The following is a 25992-nucleotide window of genomic DNA, read 5'->3' on the forward strand; positions in this document are numbered from 1 at the left end:
GGTGTGTATGCTAGGTCAGCTAACAGTCCATCTGTGTGTGACTCCTGGCATATATAGATTTTTCTCACTTGTTATTTTGACAGTGGCCAAAACTGTCTTTGGTGCTTCAGCATATGAATTGGATTAGAGGATGTCCTTTTCCTAGATGTGTCCACTTTAAATTCAGACATGAAGTGACAGACAAAACAATATAGCAGGGACAAAGGAGGGAAGTGCTTAGCGTTTTGGAAGTAAAAATGCACATTTACTAGTTTAGGTGTTTGTCAACAGATCTGTGTGTATAGCATAGTCGCTAAGGAGGTCCATCCTGCCTCACTTCAGTGAACACTGTTTGTGTGTGGATTGTTAGTAGCAATAACTATAGGAAATTTAGACTTTGCGTGTTTGATAACAGTGTTTATCCTTGCAGGGCCCTGCACTGGAAGATTTCAGCCACCTGCCCCCAGAACAAAGACGTAAGAAGCTGCAGCAGAGAATTGATGAACTTAACAGAGAACTCCAGAAAGAAACAGACCAGAAGTAAGTGTGTAAAGGTCATTTTTTCACGTATTTCTTTCTAGTTTTCTCTTTTGAGCCAAAAGGATTGTTTTAAAGTTAAAGTGCTCTAAGTGGTCTGTCCACCCTTTGAATCTGTTAGTGTCTATGCTTTATGGTCATGTGGTTTGTTGTTACAAGTCTTCTCTGTTTTTAATAGCAATTTTTGTATTACCCATTGTGAATACTGTATATGGAGTTACAGGTGATCAGTACCTTTGAAAAACAGGTTGGAGCCTGTTGCCTGCTTTTGGCGCATCCCCTTAGAAAACCTGGGTAATTAAAAACCCTTTAGAAATTAGCTTTTTTAGGAAAAGCTGAGAGAGGTGGGTTTAGAATATAGTGAAGAGGAGGTAGGGAGGAACCAACATTTTCACTGTCTGTGTGTCTGTGCACAGAGTACACAAAGACACTGGGAAGGGAAGCAGAATGCTGGTGTCTGCCCTTGGAGAAGAGCTAAGAGGAATGAAAGATGTGGAGACAGGAATGCTGTCCTCATCCTTCCTACCATGAGGGCGGTAGTTCCTTGGAGCAGGGAGGAGCTTATATTTATAGTTATCCTTTCCAATGCTTTGCTTAATTATTAGTACTGTTATTTATTACTTGTAATACTGTAGTACCCAGGAGCCCTAGTTGTGGGCCAGGCCCAGGTGAATAACGTATTGCTTGAACAATCATCCCTTTAGGTTTATGGAACAGAGAGAGATGTGGTCATATTGACAGTGTGTCCATGTATCTTATTACAGAGATGCACTTATCAAAATGAAAGATGTTTATGAAAAAAACCCACAGATGGGAGATCCAGGCAGTTTGCAGCCAAAATTAGCTGAGACCATGAGCAACATGGACCGTCTTCGAATGGAAATACACAAGAATGAGGTTAAACACCTATTAAGCTCTTTCTTGGAAGATGCATTGAAACATTGTTTTCCCCAGTGATTACGAACAGTGGTCATAAATTTACTTGGTTTGAAGAAGTTGGCCTGACTCAGTTTTCCATAGAGTGCTCTTCCTTTTCTCCTTTACATACATATCCATAGCTCGATGGAGAAAATATATACTTGCTTGTCAAAAACGTTAAGTAAAACCTTACAGTAAATCTACATCTCACACTTTTTCTGTGATTTGTGTTATGTATTTCAAAGTGAGGGCTTCTGGCATTTTCTCAAAACAAATTACTGAGTATTGGCCAAACTGAGGTGCTTCAAGCAAAACAGCAGGAATGAGGGTTTGCATGAAGATATGCAGTATTTAACAAACAACAGGGATCCATTTTGGCATGTAAAGTCCTTTCTCTGAAGTGTGTTGAAGAACTAAACTTGGTGATATGGAGCATTTGCTGGTTCAGAATGGATTTTCTGTTAATAGTGACTCTGGTTGTTTTATGTTTTCGTGAAAGGCTTGGCTTTCTGAAGTTGAAGGTAAAGTAGCAGCAAGAGGTGACAGGCGGCACAGCAGTGACATCAACCATCTTGTGACACAGGGAAGAGAGAGGTCATTATTTCAGCTGTCCTTCTGTTGAAGCTATCTTGAATTTCTCGGTTGTTTTGGATGTTATTGTTATAGCTACTCTCCCTACAACCATATGGTCTTTCCGCAGCAGAGACTCTCCTTAGAACTCTCAAGTTTCCAGATATGCTATATATCTAGGCTTGGCAGAATTCACTTTTTATTTTTATATCAGTTTGATGGCTAAAATCCATTTTTATTTCTAAGGATTTCTTTTGGACTTTATCGAATTTTATTTTGTTTGTTTTGTATTTTTGTTCTTTTTTTAAATTGATGTTTATTGATTTAAATTTTCAGAGTTCAGGCAGGCACCAGCAGATGGGCAGCCTAGCTGAAGGCCATGGCCTCCCACCCCTCTAGGCAGCACAGGGGCAGTAGCTGGGCTCCAGGGGCACCCCTGTATGCCTTGTCCTGATCATGCTGCCTCTCTCCAGGTTCTTAGAGCTCCTGCCCAACCTGGCCCCTGCATGCTTGAGCCAGGATATATGGGGTGCCCCCAGAGCCAGGCTGCTGCCCCAGCACTGCTTGGGGGGGTGCGAGGGAAGGGGGGCAACAGGAGGCCATGGCCACCAAGGAGCAAGGCTGCCCCTCTGCTGATGCCATAAGGGGTTGTAGGGAGTGAGGAGCTGCTTCTTGCCCTAGGCTGGGTGACCGCTGCCTCTCCATATTCCCAGAGCTCCTTCCTGGCCTGACCGAACTCCTAGCAAGCCCTGATTACACAGGTGCTCACAGATGCTTAGTGCCTGATCCCCAGCTGGGACCTGGGCAGAGTGAGCAGCTGGCAACACCAGGCTCCTCCCAGCTCCCAACAGCCCTGCCCATCCAACCCCTCCCCTGCCCCAGCACAGCATGGCCCCGAGCTCCTGCAGTGGATGAGCAGTGTGCATCTGCACACATGCATGCAGCACCCCCTGCCTCAGATTTCCTTACCCCTGTCCCAGATCTGTTTTTTTTTTAATGTTCCCTTTCCATTAATTTTGATGATTACTGATGGAAATATTTTTCTGTATGTTTGGCAGTGACAGGTGAAATTGATGTTTATTGATAAAAATCAACTCCTGCCAAACCTATATGTATCAAAGGGCGTGTATATGGACCTAAGGTTTTAGGTTTTACTACCTCTCTTGTCAAGGAAAATGAGGAGTCTACACTTAATGCATGACAGCTTTGAACAGTATGTGCCATCACAGAAGGGCCATTCTTTAAATGAACAGACCACATGCACATAGGACCACTGTTCAGTTTCCCATTCTATAACACCCTTTGTGCTTTTGTGTTGTTTGTTTTAGCAGATAGACACTGCCTGGTGCTGTTAGAAAATAACCTTAATGAGTAAATGTAAATAGTGCTGGCAGATCTTGATGTGATTGATCCCAGTGGTAACAGCAGGCTTTTTGAAGATGCCTGCAAAGATTTTTTTAAAAAGATTTTTCCCTGAGAAATATACTGTCCTGACTGTGACCTTTATGTTACAGCCCCGAGGGGAGCTACACAGATGATGCAAACCAGGAAGTTCGAGGCCCACAGCAGCAGCATGCCCACCCTAATGAATTTGATGATGAATTTGAAGATGATGATCCCTTACCAGCTATCGGACACTGCAAAGCAATCTATCCCTTTGATGGTAAGGTTAATGCTATGTAATATGATACTTTCAGTTACCACCCCCCCTCCCAAGACCTCATATGGATTGTTTCTTAGGAGAGTCTTCTGTTTTCTCCATAAATAACCTAACTACATTAAGCAGCTAGTTTTAAGGTCAGGAGAAATATACCTATGCGGTGTTTTAAGAAAAATATTAAAGCAGCTATTGGCGCATATTCAGCTCTACAACAGGGGACCAGATTTTTGTTTGTAAACCCATAGTAGTCCATATATTCATTTCCATGGATTTTGGTACTTCCTGTTTATATATCTGGAAATTATATACCGAGAAAAAACTTGCTTTAAATTCTTCCTGAGCTTTGGGACTTCTGTCTCTCTTTTTCTCAGGTCACAATGAAGGCACCCTGGCAATGAAAGAAGGGGAAGTTTTATATGTTATTGAGGAGGATAAAGGAGATGGATGGACAAGAGCTCGAAGACAGAACGGAGAGGAAGGCTATGTGCCAACATCATACATAGATGTAACTCTAGAGAAAAGTAGCAAAGGTGCAGTAACCTATATCTAAACACTACACTCGCAGTTTACAGCTGTACATCCCAGAGGGAAAACACTGAATCACAGTTTCATGGAAGTATTAGGCTTTCCAAAGGCATAAGTGCTCTGTTCTCTTTATGAGTTCCACTTAATTTTTTTTCAGAGTTAGCCAGTAGTAAAACTTGGGGAAAAGGGGGAAGGAAGGGGGAGTTTTTTCATTCATTGGGTCTGCAAATTTGACCAGTGCCATTTGCCTTGTATTTATCTGCTTTTAGCAGTCATCTTTCATAAATCATTGAATCTGACCTATTGATTAGGTCACTGTATTTTTAATGATTTTTATCTTAAATCTGATCTTAATTTTCATTTACTCCAGCAAGTAATTTAAAATTCTGTCTGTCTGACAGTATACCAGACAATAACCCACTCCCCAAGGTGCAATTTCTATAAAGCCTCTTTAGACTCTCAGCATTCCTTCATCAGCAGCTTTAACTGTGCTACGTGGATAGCTGAAAACTCTTAAAAGACAAACAAGAGCATTCTAACAACTGAGTTCAGTTACTGAAAACGTTCATATTTTTTCCTTGCTTTGTAAATATTTTGGCAGCTTTCATTGCATAAGGAAATCAACATTCTGATTCTCAAAGATAAACTTGCACTCAGGAAGATTCTCTGTATTTTCTGTGTTCTCTTTAATTACCCATGTATGTATGTTATCTTGCTTCTTTTGTTTTCTTCCAATGGTACTGGACCAAAATTATTGTGCATTTAATAACACTGCTTAGAACTGGAAATACTTTTGAGGTTACAACAGTGTTAAAATGCCACAAAACGTGTTTTTTCCATTGCATTCTCTGGCCTCTTCTTTGGCAAGTACCTGCTTTTGAGTTGTGACAAATGTTCTAGACTCCCAGTACAAGGGGCTTGGTATCCATAGCTAGGCTTCAGACTTCATTACCTATGGATTAAATATTCAAAGTTTAGTTGTACATCCATTTCCTCACTTAATGTTAAATGAACCTGGACTGGAAGTTAACTTGCACTATTTGGGTACTAGAAAACTGGCTATGCTGGAAATTCTGTTGGGGGAAAAAAACCTGGAAAGCTGTTGCTTGCTATCAAATGTGGTTAATTCTTCAGGAATTAAATGCAAGGTTGAATCTATAGCCATTTGGGAAGGCCAGTTAGAAGTGAGCACCTCTCTGTCTTCCAAAGACCTTCAGTAACTCTGTTCTTTTCTTTTTCCTCTTGGACTGCAGGTTCCTGAAGCGGGTTTCTGAGAAAATGGGCGAGATGTTGAAGGAGGTTACATGCAGCTGCTTTTGGGGAGGGCATTAGGCTGGGAGGCACCATGAGAAGGGGAAAGCTAGTTGCATGAGTGCATGCAGACATACATTTATTCACTAACATTCTCAGCATTGCCATATGTAGCTAAGGACCTGTTACAAATTCTTAAATTTCTGCAGCAAAATAGGACTCCATTACAACAGTATAAACTAAGGCAACCAGATCGTGGTCCTAAGTACTGAAAGTTGTACAAACTGTTCACCAGTTTGTTACAGTTTATTGCCTCAGCTGTCTTCTTTTCCAGCCCCATTATAATTGGTAGTCATTCAAGACCCTGTCATTTGTCAGTGTCTGCATATGCCACCTCCGTGCTCGCCCTAACCTCCTCCTGCATGTCTAGAGTTCTCAGGCATGTCAGTCTAACTTTTTTCCTCCATTGCTTATCTTCTTCTTTTTCATGTGTAGCAAAACCACTTTGTTTAAATATCTCCTGTACTAAAGTTTTCATCCCAGTGTCCATGTGTGCTGCTATAACTTTCCTACTGCAACTATCATTACATTCCAGTTTTTCAGCATTATAACTGATGTGAACCTAAATGTATTTATGTTGTTGATTTGGGGAAAAGAACACATCTCAGCTCTAGCTGACAGTGCAGTCAAAGGAGCTCCTAGAATTGTGGTCCATCTTCAGCACTTCGGTAACCTATAGTGAGCACTGAAAACCTGGCATGAACAACACAGAGATTCACCACCAGAAGACAAGTGACTGTTTTTAGAAGTCAACTGCTTGCCATTCAGACGCTGCCTTAAACTAGAGTGCCTAAATCTGTTGATTGCCAACACTACCATTACAGTATCCCACAAAGGGCTTTGGGTCTCAACTCAGTATGACCTCCTGTAACTCCTTCCACGGTGCTGCAGCTGCTGAGGTAGCCACAGCAGGTGGTTTCTAGAGCTCTACCTTATGTGATACATGGTGCGTCATACATTTTATGCATTGAAACTGAAGACATGGATCTGTTCATTTTACTTTAATGAATGTTTTTAAAATAATTTTTAAGGAAATTTCTTCTTGATTGTCTCTTAATTTGGGGTTATGACACTCCAGTTTAATCACTGCAGTGCTAGGTCTGTTCCCAGGTGATGCTTCATTGTATGGACCAGTTGAAATTTGAGTGAAACTTTGTAATGATCTTTGTGCACTTTTACTTGTAAACAATTGAAATTTGGATATGTTTATATGTGTAAATATAGTTGTCTGCAGAGCCCCTACTGCTTATGTTGTCTTGTCTCCCATTTGTGATTCTATTAATAGAATGTATCATATCTGATTTTAATAGGTAACATTAGGATAGGGGAGGTAGTGGGAGGGATCTCTGTATCAGCTGAAGTTTTATCAACCCAGGCACTTGCTGTTTAGGGAAAGAATAGTGAAACATCCTGTTTTTCCATGGGGTTTGAAGCAATATTTGGATGCAGCAGTGCTGGATTCTTTAAAAAAAATATGTCAGTGTTATTAGAAATCGTACTACCAGTAAAACTGAATCTGAGTGACTTGTGTGGCAGTTAATTCCTTTGTTACGTATACCACTATTACACAGCTGACCTAGCGTATTACATTTGGGGGCTATTAAATGCTAAAGTTTAGATTTTTGGATATTGTATACAGGGTTATTTATATAACGTGACATTACTCAATACTGACAAACTACATAGTGTAGTTTTTTTTTAAACCTAGTGCTTTTTTATTTTAAAGTTAGAGAAGAAAAGGAAATGTGATCTGTGTTTTTTCTGCAAAGAGGTTTGCCTGGCTAACAGCCTTGCAGGTCATTGTTAGCACTTCCTGGTAAAGGACTAACTGTTCTTTTCATGCTACTGTTTGTTTTTCTAAAACCAGGATTTGCTTCCTTTGAAAGCAAGTTGCTTTCATAAGGGATAATGCAACCTGTACGAGGGTTATTAAAGATAGAATAAACCATTTGTACTTGCACAGCAGCTAGTTATAAATCACTATTCTGAACGTGAATTGTCTAAGGAATCTTACATTTTTCAAGTAATTTTTAATCCTTTTGTGCACATGTTGATTTCTTAAATGTTAAATGCTTTGTTTAAAAATAGTGTTCTCTGTTGAGAATATTTTAATGGAATAAAAAAAGAACCTTTTCATGGTTAAGATGGCTTGTCTCTTGTCTTTTGTCAACTTCAGAGGAATGTTTTTGTATCCTCTTTTTAATGCTGCAGCTCTCTAACTGACAAATAAAGTAATATTAACAAATCAGGCCAGATTCTGCTACTTTTACTCTTGGCTTGGATAGTGCCTTGCTCCTCAAGAAGTTGAAATAATTGCAGTAGACCTAAATGTGGATTTAGGGTGTCATTAGACTAAATTAGCTGCTGCAACATCTATTTAGCCTCTTAGCTTGAAGTTCCCACAGTGCACTGATGAAGTGGAAGTTGCCGCTGAAGTTCTCCTTCTGTAACTGCTACTGGAATGTTGCATATCACAAGAAAACTTGCACGGTGTACACGAGGAGTTACACAGTACCAAGCTGGTTATGGGCCCATCTTAAGGAATTCAGTCTCTATTGGGAGTGACTTGTGAGTACAGATGTGAAACATGAATATCAATGTCCCAGGCTTTCCCATCTGAATAAATGACAAGTTTTGGATTTCCAATCACATGAAAATGTGTGTGCAACGATCTGTCTGTCTTTAGCAAAAGTAAGTAAACAATCCCTGCAGGGATTATCCTCCTTTGGTATTTGAAAGGATGCCCAGTCTCTAAGCCAATGATAGGGTTTCAGTTTTTTCCCCTCAGTGTGAGGACAGCTAGTGGGGAAAAAGTGAACTAATGTACACTGGCAGAGGTTAGAGAAGGAATAATCACTAACTAGTCCACTGCAATTTGAATCCTCTGTTGTGGCAGCAGAGAAAAGATATTTCCTTAAAATGATCCTGTTAATTCCTCATTATAGTATGCAGTGATACTATGCATAATAGTTCACATAAAGATATACTTTAATTCACAACTGTATGTACAATTTCATATTTGTATAAGGAATATCATACAACTGATATTTTTTAAATGACATACCTACTATCATTTTCTATTTACACTAGAGTGTTTCATGACTGAAAATATTAAGTGAAACAACATCAAATGTGATAACTACTGGACATTATAGACATTTTTATAAAGGTGATATCTGGTAAACTTCAGAACAACCTTGTAAAGGGCCATATGTTAGGTTTGACTGTTCAGGGATCATTAAAATGACACGGTTACAAATTTAACAACAAATAAATAATTCATTTAGAAATCAGTAGTAATTTTAAACAACTCATAAATGTGCAATTTACAAGTCCTAGGGATCCTGTGAATGCTAGAGGCTTGCAGTGTCAAATCAGCAAAAAACCTTTTTTTAGATTAACTGATGATCATTTGGAGGTTACCGTTTAAGATAATTATTGAAGAGTTTGTTAGATATTTAATAGATCCACCTGCTTTACTGGAGGAGGTTCTAATTTTCGAGACAGTGCATTTAAAATCTGGTTGAATTTCTCGTATCTCTCCCTCTGATTTACTTGTGCGCCTTTGCTGCCCCACAGCAGTCTCATTTGAAATTCTGTCTTGAAGATCTCACTCATCTCTTCATCTGGTTGAAAGCCTAATGAGGAAAATAAGAGACAGAAGTGTGTCACTCAAACAGGCATGTGCTTGGCAGGAAGGGATTTTTAAACTTGCATTCCTTCAAAGCAACATGTTTTAAAAAGCTGGGCTTGTTTTTATGCTATTGGTTTCAAGTTTGGAATTATGAAAAAGCTGGACAAATATTAAAATCCCTTACTGTGAGCCATGCTGCAGGAACACATACATGGCTCTGAGTTAATGAAAAGATAATTGACACTGGCTATTCTGATAACTGAGGAAAGTTTTGGCTCTTGGCCTTGTGCCTAATGGTCTGGTCTTTAAAATATATAAAAAACTTAGATGAAGTCAGACGAGTGGCAACTTCTGACAAATGTCAGCATTCAAGGGGTGTTGCCTGCTTTAACTGTCTATAATTTCCCTGTATAATCTACCAGCCAGTATAATCAACCACCCACATGATGATGCTTGGTTTCAGTTACCCACCAGTGACTATTACTCAAACTGCATGAGTGTGGACTTGGAGGGGGGAGGGGAAAGAAGTTGCCCAGGTGGGGAGAGTGGCAATGCAGGCAAAATGTCCATAGCTAGAATTGTGTCCGGGAGGGGGGGGCAGGGGTTTGAAGCACTCTCTTAATAGAAGCACTCTCTTTAATAGCTACAAAGGGCAGTATCTCTGCTGTCTCTTACCTAAATGATGGCATACTTTGCAGGAACATATCCTCTTACCAGTAGGTTGGGGGCTTTACTCTCAGAGGAGTTCCACATACTGACCCACCTGGCCTTTCTTGCAGCTCCCCTCTGCAGGTCTTGAGCCTCCTTGGTCAATTTTGATTACATGAATGGCTGCAGATTATCTTTGCCCTATTTGGTGACTTCATCCTCAAGCATGGTCATGGTTGGATAGACCCCCTTACCCAGCTCAGTCAGCTTTTTAACCTGTTGTCTGTATCCACCTAAATTCTACACCATGGGTAAAGGAGAGGTAGTCAAAAGGAGTTTTCAGGATTGTCAAACTCATCTGGCCCACTAGCCAAGGTGAGTGGTATGGGGCTGGTCCACAGGTTGGACCTGACTCAAAAGACCAGCCCCACGTTCCGCATCTAGTGTGTGTCCTGGAGAGGTTGAAGTGAGTACCACTGGTGGCTCAGTCCTGCTCCAACATTCTACTGCACATGGTGGCTGCTTTGGGACAAGCTGGAGCAGGCACCACACAGTGCACAGGCACAGGTGCACATGCTACCTGTAGGTCTCTCAGACCCACGGGCAGCACCATGGGTGGGATCCAGCCTGTGGGCCAGGTCTTTGACACTCCTGGTTTACATCATTTTCTTTAGAGGTATTTAGTTGATCTAGCTATTAGCTATTAATGAGGCAGCAAGAATCCCTAACGGGGAGAGCATCGGTGGTGATGTACCTCAATTTTAGCAAGGCTTTTGACATGGTCTCCCACAGCATCTTCATACGCAAGCTATAGAAACCTGGCTGATTCATTATGCCCCAAACTTATCATCAGTGGCTCTTGAACTGGGAAGAAGAACCAAGCAGCTTTCCCTAGGAGTATGTTCTGTCTGGTACTGGTCTGTATTTTCATTAATGACTTGGAGGATGGAACGAAGTGCACATTTAGTAAGTTTGTAGATGACACCAAGCTGGGTGGAGTAGCAGGACTAGGGGACAGGATTAGGATTCAAAATTACCTTGCTAAATTGGAAAAATGTCTGAAATAAATTGGATGAAACTGAGTAAGGGCAAATGCACAGTGCTGTACCAGGAAGGAACAAGCAAGTGCGTGCATACAAAGAGGGGAAGGTCGTTGGGTTGCATCTGTACAAAAGGAGCCAAGGGTCAGACTAGATGGCAGCCTACAAGTTCTAGGAAGTTTCAACATGAAAATGTTCCTTTCTCCACTTTTTCTTTCCATAGTGTAGGTTGAAGTCCCACAAATTGGCTAAAGCATAAACATCCTCCAGAACAATCCAACTGTGAACGGACAGGTAGGACAAAAGCACATTTCTGGCTAATTTACATTTTAATTGTTCGACTTCTGGCATATACTCGTGCCAGTTATGGCTGTTGTTCAGGTCACAGTCAGCCAAGTGTCTTGGTAGACTGTGCAGCAGCTCTTCATTAGTTGAGCAAAACACAACACATTTTCTGTCCACTCTGAGGAATGCTGAACTATTGAAATATGCAGGAAGACTTTTTTTTCTGGCCAATGTCCTTACCTTCCAATATCCTCTCTGCAGTCAATCTGTACATGTCAGCATGCTGTGCTATGCTACGGGCTGCAGTTAAGTGCTTGAGCATAATTTCACAGCTTTGGTCAGTGTTTTCCCACAGGTCCATCCCTTCAAAAGTGACAGCCTGTCGCTCCATCAAGGTAACCAAAGGCATCAGCAATGGCACTGTGACGATGTTTGGTGGAGAGCACATGGTCTCTGAAACAAATGGAAAAAACCCCCAGAACAATCATAAATCCTGCAGATTTTCAGCTAATTATAGAGCAATATTCTTTCCTAAGAGAGCCAAACAATTTTGAGCATATTTTTGTCTTCTTTCATATGATGCAGTCTCTCAAAGCAGCATCCTCCCTGCCCAACTGACAAAACTACGCTTTACTATGATACTGCAAAACTATGTAGCACATCCATCTGCTGAATCCTTAGGAACTGCCATGCAGCCCAAAAATTATTGGGCACCTAAGTATCTTAGCAGACTTGTCACTGATCTGCAGGGGCAAAGCTTCCACTCACTCACTTCCATCTGCCTGAAGGGTTAATGCTCCCTCTCTTTTCCCTGGTTGTAGGGGATCTTAGCTCCTCTTTTGACTGCTTGCCATAAGAATGGAGGAGGTGGCATCTGAAGTGTGGAGAAGCAGTTACACCTGGCTTGGAGTTTTGGGAACCCTGAGCTTTCCTGCAAGGAGGAGCACCTAAGAGGATCAGAAGACTTATCAAAGGCAGCAGACTCTGCTCCATCTCCCTTCTTGTATGGGAGGATTTGTCTCCTCTACTGGTTTCCCCTCCACTACATTGGGAGAGAGAAAAGAAGCGAAGTCTGCCATTCCCAGCTCTTTCATCCTGGCAGAGGGAAGGGGAGACCTTGCCACAGATTTGTCCTTTCCCAACCTAATCCAGCTGAAGCAGAATGGTCCTGCCATTTACTGTTCCCCTCAAGGCACTCCAGAGTGGGTCTAGTAAAGGGAGGAGAGGCTGGCAGTACAGGAGAGGTGTTGTTCATGTGTGCATGCATATCATAGGTTGGCTTGCTGTAGGCCTGCTTGCAGAAGTCATAACATAGAATCACAGAGAAGTAGGGCTGAAAGGGACATCCAGGCCTGCTGCCTGAATCAACTTCTCTTATTTTTCCTCTGTGCCACATTCCACTCACACAGAATGATGCAACGTCACTTAAGTACATGATGAACAGCTGAGCTACCCTTCTGCACTCATTTCCCACTGGCTTTCCTATAATTTTTTTTGTACTTAGGATCATAGGAAAGTAGGATTGGAATGCATCTCATGAGCTCATCTAGTCCAGCCCCCTGCTCAAAGCAGGATCATCCCTGACTAAACCAGCCCAGCTGAGTGTCTGTCTAATATATTCTTGAAAATTTCTAGGGACAGAGATTCTGCAATTTCTCCAGGTAGCCTGTTCCCATGTTTGCCCACCCTCATAGTTAGAAAGCTCCTCCTACTCTCCAACTTGAATTTTGTGCTGAAGTTTGAGTCCATTGCTCCTAATCCTGTCCCCTGTAACTACAGAGAAAAGCCTTATCTCCATCTTCTCTGTAACTGCCCTTCAGGTATTTGAAGACTTATCAAATCCCACCTCAGTCTTTTCTTATCCAAACTAAATTGCCCTAAATCTTTCAGCTTTTCCTCATCAGCCATGCTCCCTAGGCCCCTAATCATTTTTGTCACTCTCTGCTGGACTCTTTTCAATCTGTCCACATCCTTCTTGAAGTGTAGGGCCCAAAACTGGACACAGTACTGCACGTGAGGCCTCAACAGTGCTGAATAAAGCAAAAGAATCACTTCCCTTGATTTGCAAGAGACACTCCTGTTGCAAAAGAGATGTTTTGTGTAATGAGAGTTGTGGGCTTTCAGGGCAAAGCCATAAGCAAGCCAACGGGGCAAGTTGATACTCAAATGACTTCACTATATTCTACGTCCATCACTATATCAAGGTAGAGAGGGAGCAAGTCAAAAGCTCAGAAAAAAATGTAATAAAAATGCTGTCATTTGTCTTCATCTGATTTAACTGGATTTTTTCCTGAACATAACTGTGGCAGGCCAGTGTCACGTGTGCCTGCCTGCAGTCCAGGTACTGCACTCACCCTTTCCTTCGTGCAAGGCTTTGCTGAATGGTTTCAGCTGCTTTTCATAAGTAATAGCCATTTGGGTGTAGTGGTGCCGTAGTGTCGTCCAGGTTTGTTCCAACCTGGAGATCTGCTCAGACAAAAAAAGAAAGGATCAAATTCTGATTTCACAACAGTTTATATTTAAAGCAACTCTCTGGCCGCTGGCAGACAAGAGATTTCACTGGAAAGTATCACAATGGGAAATCCTGTGTTGTTGGAGCCTAAGAAAAGTTTATTTTCCAGATCCTGGCAGTCATTGATTTCTTGATGCCATGGAATAAGATGTCCTGGTATTTAAGCAAGATGACTGCGTGTTCCTTTGGCAGAAGGAAAACATCCTGTTCTGTTCCCTTTATGATCTTCTAGGACAATGTTCAAATCACCATTGGACCAAACACAGGTGAAGGATTTCTCCGACTCAGAAAACAAAAGCAGCATTCCTGGCACCACACCAAGAAAGCCGTCCACTCTCCTTAGCTAGTAGTACACTTTAAACTGAGTATTTTGGCAGGAGGGCAAAAAGATGGTTCCCTCATGTGTGATTTAAACTGGATCCCCAGATGAGTTTGAAAAGTGTGTGTGTGGGGAGGAATGCATTTATTGTTCTTGAAGAACTGGATTGACAAGTAAGTAATTACTGTACAATGCCCATTTGTACACAAAGGAATGCAACTTCCTGTTAGGGAAACCACTTATTATAAGTCTTTTCTCCCTCCAAAGCTCTTATTCAAGGATCAGATACAAAAACTCTCCCCCAGTTGGCTCACATGATTGTACAACTTTGTTCAGATAAATATTCTTAGCTGTATTCAAAATACTTCAGTTTCTTTTGGACTTTACAGACTGTTCCTTGCTAGTGCTAGTTGCTCAACGTTCTGGTCCCTTGTTATCAAAGTGATCATTTCAAACAACCATCAAGACACTGAAGGATCGCAGAGGAAGATCTATTCAGAAGAGGCAGACCATCCGTAACTTCAAAAAGCAATTGTTTATCTCATTATTCACTTGTCTTTTAAATAGTATCGAACTGTTTCTTCTGCACCATCACACAGGCACTGCTTTAGAATGGGGCCTTGTTCTAGAAAGCAAGTTTTCAGCTTGTTCTGGCATCAGAACATACAGTGTTCTGTTGCGATTCAAAGTGCTGTTGAGCTCATAATGACTTGAGTCTTGGCTCTTCTTTCTGTCTGGCTGCGTGGGAATGTGCTTGTCAGTGCCTACCCGTGTTGTCTCAAAGCACTTGTGTGAGGACCTGAAATTGCTGAGCTAAGCAGGAATCACTGAACAGCAAAGGAACATTTTCTTTACCTGTGGCATTTCCAGCGCTTTCATAATAGCAGAGAATGCGTACAAATCCCCCAGAACATCCTTCAGCTCCACGGCTACCTGGATGATCCTGTTCAGTGTTGCAGCTCTCTCTTCTAAGTTTCCTGTGCAGCCCAAAATATCCACAGCTATTCCTATGGCCATGGTGTTATGCCTGGAGGAAAGCAAGCCAGTCACAGATACAGTGACCTATTGATGACTGATAATAATGCTAGGTCAACAATCACACAGTAGCAGAGAAAATCAAATCAAAGGCAACATTAAAAGACCTTGCTGGCCCAAAGGAAGTCTATGCGACTATTACAGACAAAGCTGCTCTCAGGGACAGCTGCCGTCTTATATCATATTAACAGGCTGCACTTTTGAGGCTACAAGATAATGAGTCTACTCACACTGCAAAGCCTAAACTTTTGCAGTGCTGCATTTTGGGTCCCCTGAGCGTCTCACTGGATAGTAGGCGTGGGGTGGGGTTTGCTGCGCCAGTAGGGCCAACTGTCAAAGGATGTTCTTCCCTCTGCAGTTAGGGAAGCAGTCAGCCATGGCAGTTAGGCAGGCAGTCTCTTGACAAGTACCTAACATGACTACCTCTCTACTGCAAAAACAAAACCACCAGTGATCCCAGCATTATCTGGGAAACCCTCGCTTGCCCATTAAAGAGGATGGCAAACAGAGGTATCGTCCCAGCCAAACATTACAAACCCTTTCACTCTCTGCAATCTGAGTGTTTGCAACACAATTTAGGGCTCTCTCACTCCAGCACGTGGTGATTTTGCTGCACACAAAATGTTCCATTCAATAGGTGAAGAGTGACCAGGGAGCCGTACGAGTTGTGCTAAACGCTTCAAGTTACAATCTCAGTGGAGCCCAAACACCTCTTCAGAGGCCAGCAGGACCTGGCTCTAGAGAGAAATTTGTGTTGTGATCAGGCTGCAGAGCTTCTCTTGAGTCTCTCTCCATATCTAAGTCACTTCTTTATTTCTGATAGTGGACCTCAGATTTTGGCTTGTGGCGCATTTGGGGAATTAAATCAAGTCTGACTTTGCAGCAACCTTCTGTATCTGCCTGCGAATGCAGGATTGTGCTCTCTGTTTTCTAGGGCTTCTTGCTTCAGCCTCAGTAGTCTTGCTAGCTTACCCTCTGTATTACAAAGTGATCCAATGCTTCTTCTGTATATGTTTATAGTGCAAAGTTCCCTTTGTGCCAGGTCTGTAGCTAAGTTTTGTCCTGTCTCTATGTCACTGCCCTTTTTTGTTATGAAAGACAGGATGCCACATGGATGAACTGCCTCAGTCTCATTCCACCTTCCCTCCCCACCCAATTCAGGTGAATTCCTGAAATAATCCCTTTTGGTCCAAAATTCAGCAAACTGCTGAAGTCTGTGCAGACAAAAGGCTAGGAATCAAGGGTGGAGGCAGTAGGAAGATGTTATGGATGAAGTTCCTTTGAGGCCTCTTGCCAAGTTCTTGAAAGGCCTCTTGGATAACTCTCTCCTCCAACAACCCTTCACCCTTCTGTGTCCAAAGAGGATCAGAACCCCTGCAGTCCCTCATGAGAGTTGAGGGTGTTGAGCATTTCTGAAGATCAGGCCCTCAAACACCGGGCTTTCCCTCCCACCATGGTGTTGCTCAGTGTAGCCCAAGAGCTCCTCTACCCACACAGCTGTGCTAGAACTTAGCAGTAGCGTAGCCGGGGAGGGCCAGAGGGGCACCAGCCCTGAGCACTGGCTTACAGGAGGCACCAGGACTCTTTCCTGCAGCAGGTGCAGAGCCAAGTAGGTGCAGCCCTATGCCCAGCTGTGCATCTGGAGGGGGATGAAATGAGGCCCCAGCTGGGAGGCTTTGCCAGGAGAGGTGCGGTCCTGTCCCCCAGGGGTGGGAGTAAACAGAGCACCAGGAGCAGTCCCAGGAAACCCATGCCACTGAGTGCACCTCAGCAGCAGCAGCAGCCCAATCTCATGTTGCTAAGAGATGAGCAACAGTAATAGCAGCTGCCGCTCATGTGAGCAGGACCCAGGCAGTAACATACCCCCCCACCTCCCCATACACACTCTCCAGTAGTCAGCACATATCCCCCCTGGCCCTGTGCACTGAAAGAGCTTGTTAGGCCCCTGCAGCTCAGTGTCCCAATGAGTTGTTATTCAATGGATCTCAATTCAGTATACATGAATTTTGGAAAGTTTTGAGGGGATGCTCTACCCGGAGATATAAAAAAGGCACAGCAAGACTCGGGAAAGAATGATCCTCCATTTAACTGTGGTAGAAGCAAAGTGCAAAGTAATGGGAACATTTACCTTTCAATTAGGTCCAGACGCAGTTGGTGTCCATACGGCAATGTAATGAGTTCCAGACCTGAGCTCACACCCATGATCCTTCTCATCTCTTCTGAGACCTCCAGTATCCTAGCAACCTGCCAAGCATATACATTTGCACACGTAGATTCAGGAAGTTGACTTATGACAGAGCCATTTATACAGTTATTACCACTTCTGTGTCACCAGACCACTAACACAGAGTCATTTAAAATAGCTTAATCAACCAGAGATGTGCTAAAAGCAGCACACACAAGGACCTAGAACCTCAAAACTTTTTGCCTATGCAAATCAAACTAAACTACCCAGACATCTGCTGGGAGACACAGACAGCAAGGTCCCATCGCTCACGCAGGTTTCTAACCTGTGTACAGGACCTCCACCTGACACAGGAGGTGCATGGTCCCACTAGGGGGAATGCCATACTGGATCTGGTATTGGCAACAGGGGATGACATGATAGGAGACCTCCAGATCGGTAGCCATTTGGGAGACAGTGATCACCTAATAATAGAATTCAACATAAGACGTCGAGTGGGTAAGGTAACTAGTAGGGTGAAAGTGCTAGACTTTAGGAAAGCTGATCTCAATGCACTCAGGCAATTAGTCAAGGACGCACTGCAGAGTAGGAGTTTTGAAGGGATGGGAGCCCAAGAAGGGTGGCTGTGCCTTAAGGAAACGATCCTTCGGGCACAAAGCAAGACGATCCCCAAACGAGGCAAAATAGGGAAAGGGGCCAGGAGGCTTCCATGGCTGACCAGAGAAATCCAGGGCAGCCTAAGGGCCAAAAGGGGAGCACATAAAAAGTGGAAACAGGGTGAGATCACTAAAGATGAATATACCTCCTCTGCTCGTGCTTGTAGGGAGGCAGTTAGGCGGGCCAAAGCTACCATGGAGCTGAGGATGGCAACCCAAGTAAAAGACAACAAGAAATTGTTTTTTAGATATATTGGGAGTAAAAGGAAGGCCCAGGGAGGAATAGGACCCCTGCTAAATGGGCAGAAACAATTGGTGACGGACAGGGGGGACAAGGCTGAACTCCTCAATGTGTTCTTTGCCTCAGTGTTCCTAAGTGAGGGGCACGACAAGTCTCTCACTGGGGTTGTAGAGAGGCAGCAGCAAGGTGCCAGACTTCCATGCGTAGACCCTGAGGTGGTGCAGAGTCACTTGGAAGAACTGGATGCCTTTAAGTCGGCAGGTCCAGATGAGCTCCATCCGAGGGTGCTGAAGGCACTGGCCGACATCATTGCAGAGCCACTGGCGGGAATATTCGAATGCTCGTGGCGCACGGGCCAAGTCCCGGAGGACTGGAAAAGGGCTAACGTGGTCCCCTTTTTCAAGAAGGGGAGGAAGGAGGACCCGGGTAACTATAGGCCAGTCAGTCTCACCTCCATCCTTGGTAAAGTCTTTGAAAAAATTATCAAGGCTCACATTTGTGAGAGCCCGGCAGGACAAATTATGCTGAGGGGAAACCAGCACGGGTTTGTGGCAGGCAGATCGTGCCTGACCAATCTAGTCTCTTTCTATGACCAGGTTACGAAACGCCTGACACAGGAGGAGGGGTGGATGTCGTAGACTTAAGACTTCAGGAAGGCCTTCGATATGGTATCCCACCCCATACTGGTGAACAAGTTAAGAGGCTGTGACTTGGATGACTACAGAGTCCGGTGGGTGGCGAATTGGCTAGAGGGTCGCACCCAAAGAGTCGTGGTGGATGGGTCGGTCTCGACCTGGAAGGGTGTGGGCAGTGGGGTCCCGCAGGGCTCAGTCCTTGGACCGATACTCTTTAATGTCTTCATCAGTGACTTGGACGAGGGAGTCAAATGTACTCTGTCCAAGTTTGCAAATGACACAAAGCTATGGGGAGAAGTGGACACGCCGGAGGGCAGGGAACAGCTGCAGGCAGAACTGGATAGGTTGGACAAGTGGGCAGAAAACAACAGGATGCAGTTCAACAAGGAGAAATGCAAAGTGCTGCACCTAGGGAGGAAAAATGTCCAGCATACCTACAGCCTAGGGAATGACCTGCTGGGTGGCACAGAGGTGGAAAGGGATCTTGGAGTCCTAGTGGACTCCAAGATGAACATGAGTCGGCAGTGTGATGAAGCCATCAGAAAAGCCAATGGCACGTTATCGTGCATCAGCAGATGCATGACGAATAGGTCCAGGGAGGTGATACTTCTCCTCTATAGGGCGCTGGTCAGACTGCAGTTGGAGTACTGCGTGCAATTCTGGGCGCCACACTTCAAGAAGGATGCGGATAACCTGGAGAGGGTACAGCGAAGGGCAACTCGTATGGTCAAGGGCCTGCAGACCAAGCCCTATGAGGATAGACTGGAGAAACTGGACCTTTTCAGCCTCCGCAAGAGAAGGTTGAGAGGCGACCTTGTGGCTGCCTATAAGTTCATCACGGGGGCACAGAAGGGAATTGGTGAGTATTTATTCACCAAGGCGCCCCCGGGGGTTACAAGAAATAATGGCCACAAGCTAGCAGAGAGCAGATTTAGATTGGACATTAGGAAGAACTTCTTCACAGTTCGAGTGGCCAAGGTCTGGAACGGGCTCCCAAGGGAGGTGGTGCTCTCCCCTACCCTGGGGGTCTTCAAGAGGAGGTTAGATGAGTATCTAGCTGGGGTCATCTAGACCCAGCACTCTTTCCTGCTTATGCAGGGGGTCGGACTCGATGATCTATTGAGGTCCCTTCCAACCCTAACATCTATGAATCTATGAATCTATGAATTAATCATACAAAAATAAGTAGGGGGGCTGGCCAAGATGCAAGGACTAAATGCTTCATTCCTTTATGTACAAGAAGCATAAGAATTCTGTAGGGCATGTGGTAGGCAGGGGTTACCACAGAGTACACACATTACATCTAAAAGAACACGCACACAACAAGAACAGATTGGGCAAAGACCTGACCCTTCTTCAACACTGATGAACTTGGACCTTAGTCAAGACATGCAGGAGATGCTGATTCCAATTCTCTGAGGCAGGAACTGAAAGCAGGTCTCTCACACTTTGGGAACATGTGCTCATCACTGGGCTACTGAATCTATTGGGGGACTGTTGAGCGGGCACTGTCACCGCTTTCTCCTCCAGCTATGTCTGGTGAGAAACGTTTTGCCAGCTCCAACTTCAAGGGAGGGCTCAGGGCTACAAATCCCTAGCAGACAGAAGCTCCTCCCATATTATGATGTCCAAATCCCAGGAAAGTGTGGAGTTTAGGGACAGCTGTTTATCATAACTAGGGGTGTAGACGTGCTGGTCCCTCAGTACAGTGATTTTATGGATTTCATCTGTAGGTGCTTAACTCCACGTGCTGTGTAGGGAGCCTGGGTGCATAAACATGGGGCTGTGAATTCCATTAGGGACATAGGGGCCTGGAAGTCCAATGCTGCAAGTACTGCAGAGCTTATGCCCTTTTATGAATTTGTCCTAGACTGCTGCAGTGGTGTAACAAGCAGGCTTTGTACCCTGGATAAACCCTATGGGAGACCAGGGGTGGGGGTGCAGAAGTCTTACCCAAAACAGCCCCCAGCTGTTGCTGCTGCTGTGCTCTGCCTGCACTGGTTCTTGCTCTTGAAGCAGGACAGCCCAGTGTCCATGCACCCCACAGCAATACTGTGGGGCTGCTCTAGCTGCTGGGGCACAGACTGCACAGGGCTGGGGGATAATTCTGGTGCCCCTCCTACGTCATCACGAATGCCTTTCTCACCCATCCCTAGTTTCACTACTGGATTGTTGTTGGCACTGTTGTTTCAAGTGGCACTTTAATTAATCTGATGTTCATACTGCCTGAATGAGAAACTCCTGGGAGCTTTGAAGTGTTAGCCATAAGCAAGAAGCATCTCTTGCCACTGTTATGATTCGTTTCATGTTCCGTGATGTATGTATGCAGCATTTATTCTGATGGGCTAACTGCAGTGACTAAAATTTGCTATTCACAGAGAAATGGTTAAGGGAATTCAACACCCACTTTGACAGGCAGATTATAGCCATTCTGGTTAGTACTGAAGTTGTCTTCAGTTCCAAATGCTAAAAATCAATCTGCAGTAGTGGGAGAAGACAGCTTTGGAGTATGTAATGTTTTCCTGAGATTCTGATAGTAATACAGGTCCAATAAGGGCAGTTGGTGTTAGACCCGCTGTGAAGCAGCCAAATGTTTCTCCTGTACAGGGCTCCACTATTGAAGCTCCTCAGTGGAAGTTTCCCAGGCCATTCTGCCAGTGTGAGAGGAAGGTGGGGCAGAGTGGTGAGAAGGGCTTAGGGGAGATCAGCCAGTACTACCACTACAGAAGAAAACCCTGCCAACAGGTACTCAGTCTGGTTCACCAAGTCCACTGGGACTGGGCAATAGTAGTGAGCACAGCAGCAGTACCAGCAGCAGCCTGCTGTTGGGGGGCAGCCACACTCGGTCTCTCTCCTTTTGGTGTAATATGCAGGTTAATCTGTCATTACTCAGTAGCCTCTACATCACTGCTGCTCCACCTTATCATTTTTATGGCCCACAGTGCTAATACTCACCATTTGTCAACCTGGCTCCCTACATGAGTCCCAGAGAAAGAGCACTCGAAACATGTTTTTATTTAAAGCTACTACAAACCACAGGCTAAGTAAGTCCTTGTCATATCCCTGGGCAGCAAAACATTTCCTTAGAACTGACCTGTGCTCTCCTAAATCTCATGCTCTGTGACTAGCAGATGAGACAAATCTTGTGGATCTTTAGCAGGCAAGTTTGACTGCAGTCACTGAAGAGAAGGGTTTATTTTGAATTATGATGACAAAATGCTAGTCACCCATTAGTTTCTCAGGAGGAGCCATCACTGCTCTGTGGATGCTGCTCAGGTGGTGTGTGCTTCTTTAATAGTACTGGAAACCAGACCTTATCTCACTAATAAAGTCCCTAAAATTACCTTCTAGATTAACTGATCTGCTGAGTTTATCCACTGAGTCACAATGTGAATGTGCAAATGTGCTGTTATGAAATCACTATGATGCATGATCCCTCCTCTGACTTTCAATAGCTTTTTAAAATTAATTTCCATCCTGATTATGCTTTCAGAGCAAAGCATTCCTAATAGTGAGGAGTGGAACTGGGAAGGCTTTTCATTCCTTCCACAACAGAGTGAGAGGCTGGCTAGTATGATCACTGAATATACATTCTGTTCCAATGACTATGTAAGAGCTGCAGGATGAGCATTTAAATGAGAGTAATTGAGCTGATGGCAGAAGAAAAAAACACCATTTAAACCATGTGCAGAGTGCCATTTGAATCGCAGATGATGGAATGAGAACATGAATTGTAATGGGCCAGATCCATAATTAAAGAGCACTAGATGGTCACTTTCTCTCTGTCTCCCTTCCCTCTCTCCGCCCAGTGCTGTTCCATAACATGGACAGGACCCACATCCATTCCTATCAAGCAGCTAAGCATCCAATTAGGTTTTTATGTCCCCTTTGTTTTGAACTATTACTAGAAAAAGAGCTGCTTTGTCCTTGGCTTACTTTCTTCTCTTCCTTGTCCGCAATGCTGAGTCTGGAATAGCTGCTCCCAATGATTTGCCAGTAGAAAGAAGCCAGCACTATAAAAATACTCCATGCTTCTGATGCTAATTTAGCAGTACACTAGAGGGTACAAAAGGCATGTTGGGAGGGAGCTGGCTCAGAAGCTTTGGCAGCTGCTTTCCAATACCTCTCAGTTAAGGCCCAAAGAGAGGATGAAGATCCAAACAAGGATTCAAAGAACAAGTCACCCTACATTCTGTTCTGCTCTATGCCATGCACACCATTATAGGATCTGCATGCCTTCCAGGAAATGACCAAACAAATGTTCCTGGAAGCAAGAGTCATGACTGGTTCTCTTTCTTACCATCATGGCATTCATTGTTTCAGTCCAAATACTCTTTCTGCCAACCTCAATTTTACTTACAGAAGAAATACTGAGTTGTGAATGGACAACAAATGATGTGATATCAAATGTGTGAAACAGTGGAAAACATGGGCTTCAAAACCAGGCCAGCTATGGTTTTTGGTCTAGAGATAAACTTTAAATCATTCTTCTAAAGCAGGGGTTGGCAACTTTTTGTACCCATAGGCCAGAGCTTGTGATTCATCCCCCAAGTGGGAGATATAAATCCTTCCCCCCATAGCTCAAGCCACCTGTGCTTACTCTCACTGCAGCTACTTGGCCCCTCTGCGAGAGTAAGCACAGACACAAGAGAGCAGCAGGGAGGACTGGATATGGCTCACAAGCTGTAGGTTGCCAACCCCTATCTAAGGGGATAATGTATTCCAGGCTACCTCTTAGTAAGTCCCTAACAACAAATTAATATTTTCAGATTTCTCTTTAATTCTTCCAAATCCCTTAAAAAAAACCAACCCAGACAACTCAAGCTGACAAAGTGCACAGAGAGATGCAGAAAAATTCTTTTCCCTTTACAATTATTTGGTTTTTAATAAGAAAAAAAATTACCTTGCAGTCCATTCTAAGTATGTGCTGTGCAATAATCTTTGGATCATTGTTGGTGAATAGTTCCTTGACTCTCTTTAGCATTGATGTTTCAAGTGGCTTGTTTTCCAGAGGAAGAAGCTTGGATTCAAAATCATTTGGTTTAAAACTAGAGACCGTCTCAAGAACAGGTGCTACATACATGCTTCCCTCCTCAGCCATCGCATTCTGCGCTGCTAATGGATCCATAGACCTCTGTGATGCATCATCCTCCAGGATCAGGTAATTGGTCTCAGAGTTCCTGAATGAAAGGGCTCCATTCTCTTTAGCTGTCAGATGTTCCACGTAGCTGCTCTTCTGACATGAAGGTTGTTTTGCTGCTCCACAATCCATGGGAGTGGCAGGGTTTAGTTCACAGTAGTGTGCCTCTGAACTGTGCCAAGCTAAAGGAGACTGCGGTGGCTTCAGCAAGGGCACTTTGCTGGGTTTAGGTGGAGGCTTGGGACAGAGCTGGCTGTCTGAGCCTCTAAGTGCTTCTCCTGCTTGAGAGTCTGAGGCAACTCTCTGGACAACTGTGGGGCTCAGAGTAGGTTCACTGCCTGTTCTGAATGGGGAAATAGGGGAATTTGGACATGAACCTGTACCTGTTTCAGGTACCTGAGATGGATGCCTTGAACCTGCAGATGAAAAACAGAAACAGAAAATCCAGCACTTTTAATGACAATAAAGCAATCCAAGGCACAATACATACAATTCCTGAGGTAGATCTACTTTGCTGTTACTTACTGGGCAACATGTTTCAGATCATGTCAGTTCTTCATTCTGTGCCACCAACATGTATTTTTAGGGATGTGCTAGGCAGCAAATTCTACTTATTTGCAGATCCTCCCAAAATCCCAAACACACAGAGCAGCTGCACTGTAATGTCAGTCTGTGGTAACTCTGACAATAACCCAGCTCCCCACAGCATACATGGACCATATAGTCAGAGCTGGAAAATCTCCATGGCTTGGAATAGGAGTTTGTTTGTAATCTGATCTGCTATACAAAAATGGAAACTTCTAGCTGCACCACACAAAGACCATATGCATCATTTCTAGGAAGACAAGTTAGAGATGAAAGAACAAGTTCCTCAAAGTGGATTTTGGACACATAGCAAGGTATAAAAAAATAACATCAGGGATGTTAATAGCTGGAGAAGCACATGCCTGTACTGTAATATTTCCTATAAACTCATCCTGTAGTTCACACACAAACCTCCCACTGATATCAAACAGAGGACTCAATGCAGGATTGGACTCTGATTGGATTGAAGTCAGAAGTTCCCAAAGGGTGATCCACAGAACAGTTGTCGTCTGCAGAGAGCTAACTGGGCACATCACACTGGCTTTAATTCTTATTTCCAGCTGCTATACTGCATTACAGCTAGCTAGACTGTAAGATCTCCAGAGCGGCAATTGACTCCAGTAATATTTCTGCCAGGCACCTACAACAATGTGACCTTGCTCCTGACAGAGCTTTTAGGCTTTGTCACTATCATCACCACCACTTTATAAAGCCATATGAACTACCTGCCTAATTTTATATTTCAGGCTACTGCTACTGTAATTTATTTCCTCTAATTAGGATGGTAATTGGCTCAGTTATGAATGGAAGGGGAGGCAGTTTGTGCAATCATATTTATGGGTAGAAAGGACAGAGAGATGTTCATGAGAATTTTCTGTTATGATGTGGTTCCCTATGGAGGTGTTGGAGAACTCCTGTCTTAATAAATCTATTTACAAGGGATGCTATGGATTTTAAATTTTTCCTCCCATGGATTTACTGCTCAAGAAAAGTTCAAGATGACAGTCTTGGAAACCAAATCAGTATTTGTGCTTTTGGGGACAATTCCCTTGGGGTGCTGCTTGGGAAAGAAAAAGAAAAGCAACTGGCATCTGGGGAAGTGTCCACATGTCTTTTCTCAGTGAGGGCAGAGAAGTGGAACTGATCACATTCTCATACATGTGACACTGCTGTTGCTCAGGAAAGCTAAGGGAAAAGGGGATATAGTTGGGGGGTGGGGACAACTAGAGCAGCAGCAGTGAGGTTGTGATATAGGAAGACAGAGGAGTAAGAAAGGGAGATAAACAGAGCAGAACTTTTGGTCATCACACTTCCTCTCTCCTAATAGTTGGGAGTATACAGAAGAGGGCAAAGGAGTACCAGATGCATTAGCTGCAGATGAGTATAGTTTACTTGGGCAACAGTATGAAACCTGCTAGGATTTCATCAGCTCCACTCCTGCCACTCAGTAAGCCAGGGCCAGAGCAGTGTCAGTGAAACTGATGACATTCTTGCAAGACCTGGAAGGGTAAGAAGATACCGTCAAGGTGGTGCCAATTAGTGCCAAGCACAATAGTTCTTTTTGGGATATGGAAACT

The 25992-nt window shown here is 43.8% G+C and overlaps 2 protein-coding genes across 13 annotated transcripts in view; one reads left to right on the forward strand and one right to left on the reverse strand.

Annotated features, from left to right (window-relative positions):
- The window catches only part of FNBP1L (formin binding protein 1 like), a 97658-nt gene extending 90015 nt beyond the window's left edge, over positions 1–7643 (forward strand). For 4 of the 5 annotated variants that reach the window (XM_019479049.2, XM_019479046.2, XM_059728061.1 and 1 more), the window contains 5 exons: positions 410–519; positions 1281–1413; positions 1934–2028; positions 3519–3667; positions 4036–7643. In XM_019479049.2, coding sequence (XP_019334594.1) covers positions 410–519; positions 1281–1413; positions 1934–2028; positions 3519–3667; positions 4036–4214 — 666 coding nt within the window. In that variant the 3' untranslated portion in view covers positions 4215–7643. The remainder of the gene's footprint in view (positions 1–409; positions 520–1280; positions 1414–1933; positions 2029–3518; positions 3668–4035) is intronic. The other variant, XM_019479047.2, reaches the window with a different exon arrangement.
- Positions 5053–25992, reverse strand: part of BCAR3 (BCAR3 adaptor protein, NSP family member) — a 140907-nt gene continuing 119967 nt past the window's right edge. For 7 of the 8 annotated variants that reach the window (XM_019479037.2, XM_019479044.2, XM_019479040.2 and 4 more), the window contains 6 exons: positions 23594–24246; positions 17102–17217; positions 14794–14965; positions 13462–13573; positions 11348–11560; positions 8471–9138 (listed from right to left, as the gene is read on the reverse strand). In XM_019479037.2, coding sequence (XP_019334582.1) covers positions 8951–9138; positions 11348–11560; positions 13462–13573; positions 14794–14965; positions 17102–17217; positions 23594–24246 — 1454 coding nt within the window. In that variant the 3' untranslated portion in view covers positions 8471–8950. Of the gene's footprint in view, positions 5142–8470; positions 9139–11347; positions 11561–13461; positions 13574–14793; positions 14966–17101; positions 17218–23593; positions 24247–25992 lie in introns of those variants that run through there. The other variant, XM_019479038.2, reaches the window with a different exon arrangement.

The sequence above is a fragment of the Alligator mississippiensis genome, chromosome 5, assembly GCF_030867095.1.
Source record: "Alligator mississippiensis isolate rAllMis1 chromosome 5, rAllMis1, whole genome shotgun sequence".
Lineage (NCBI taxonomy): Eukaryota > Metazoa > Chordata > Crocodylia > Alligatoridae > Alligator > Alligator mississippiensis.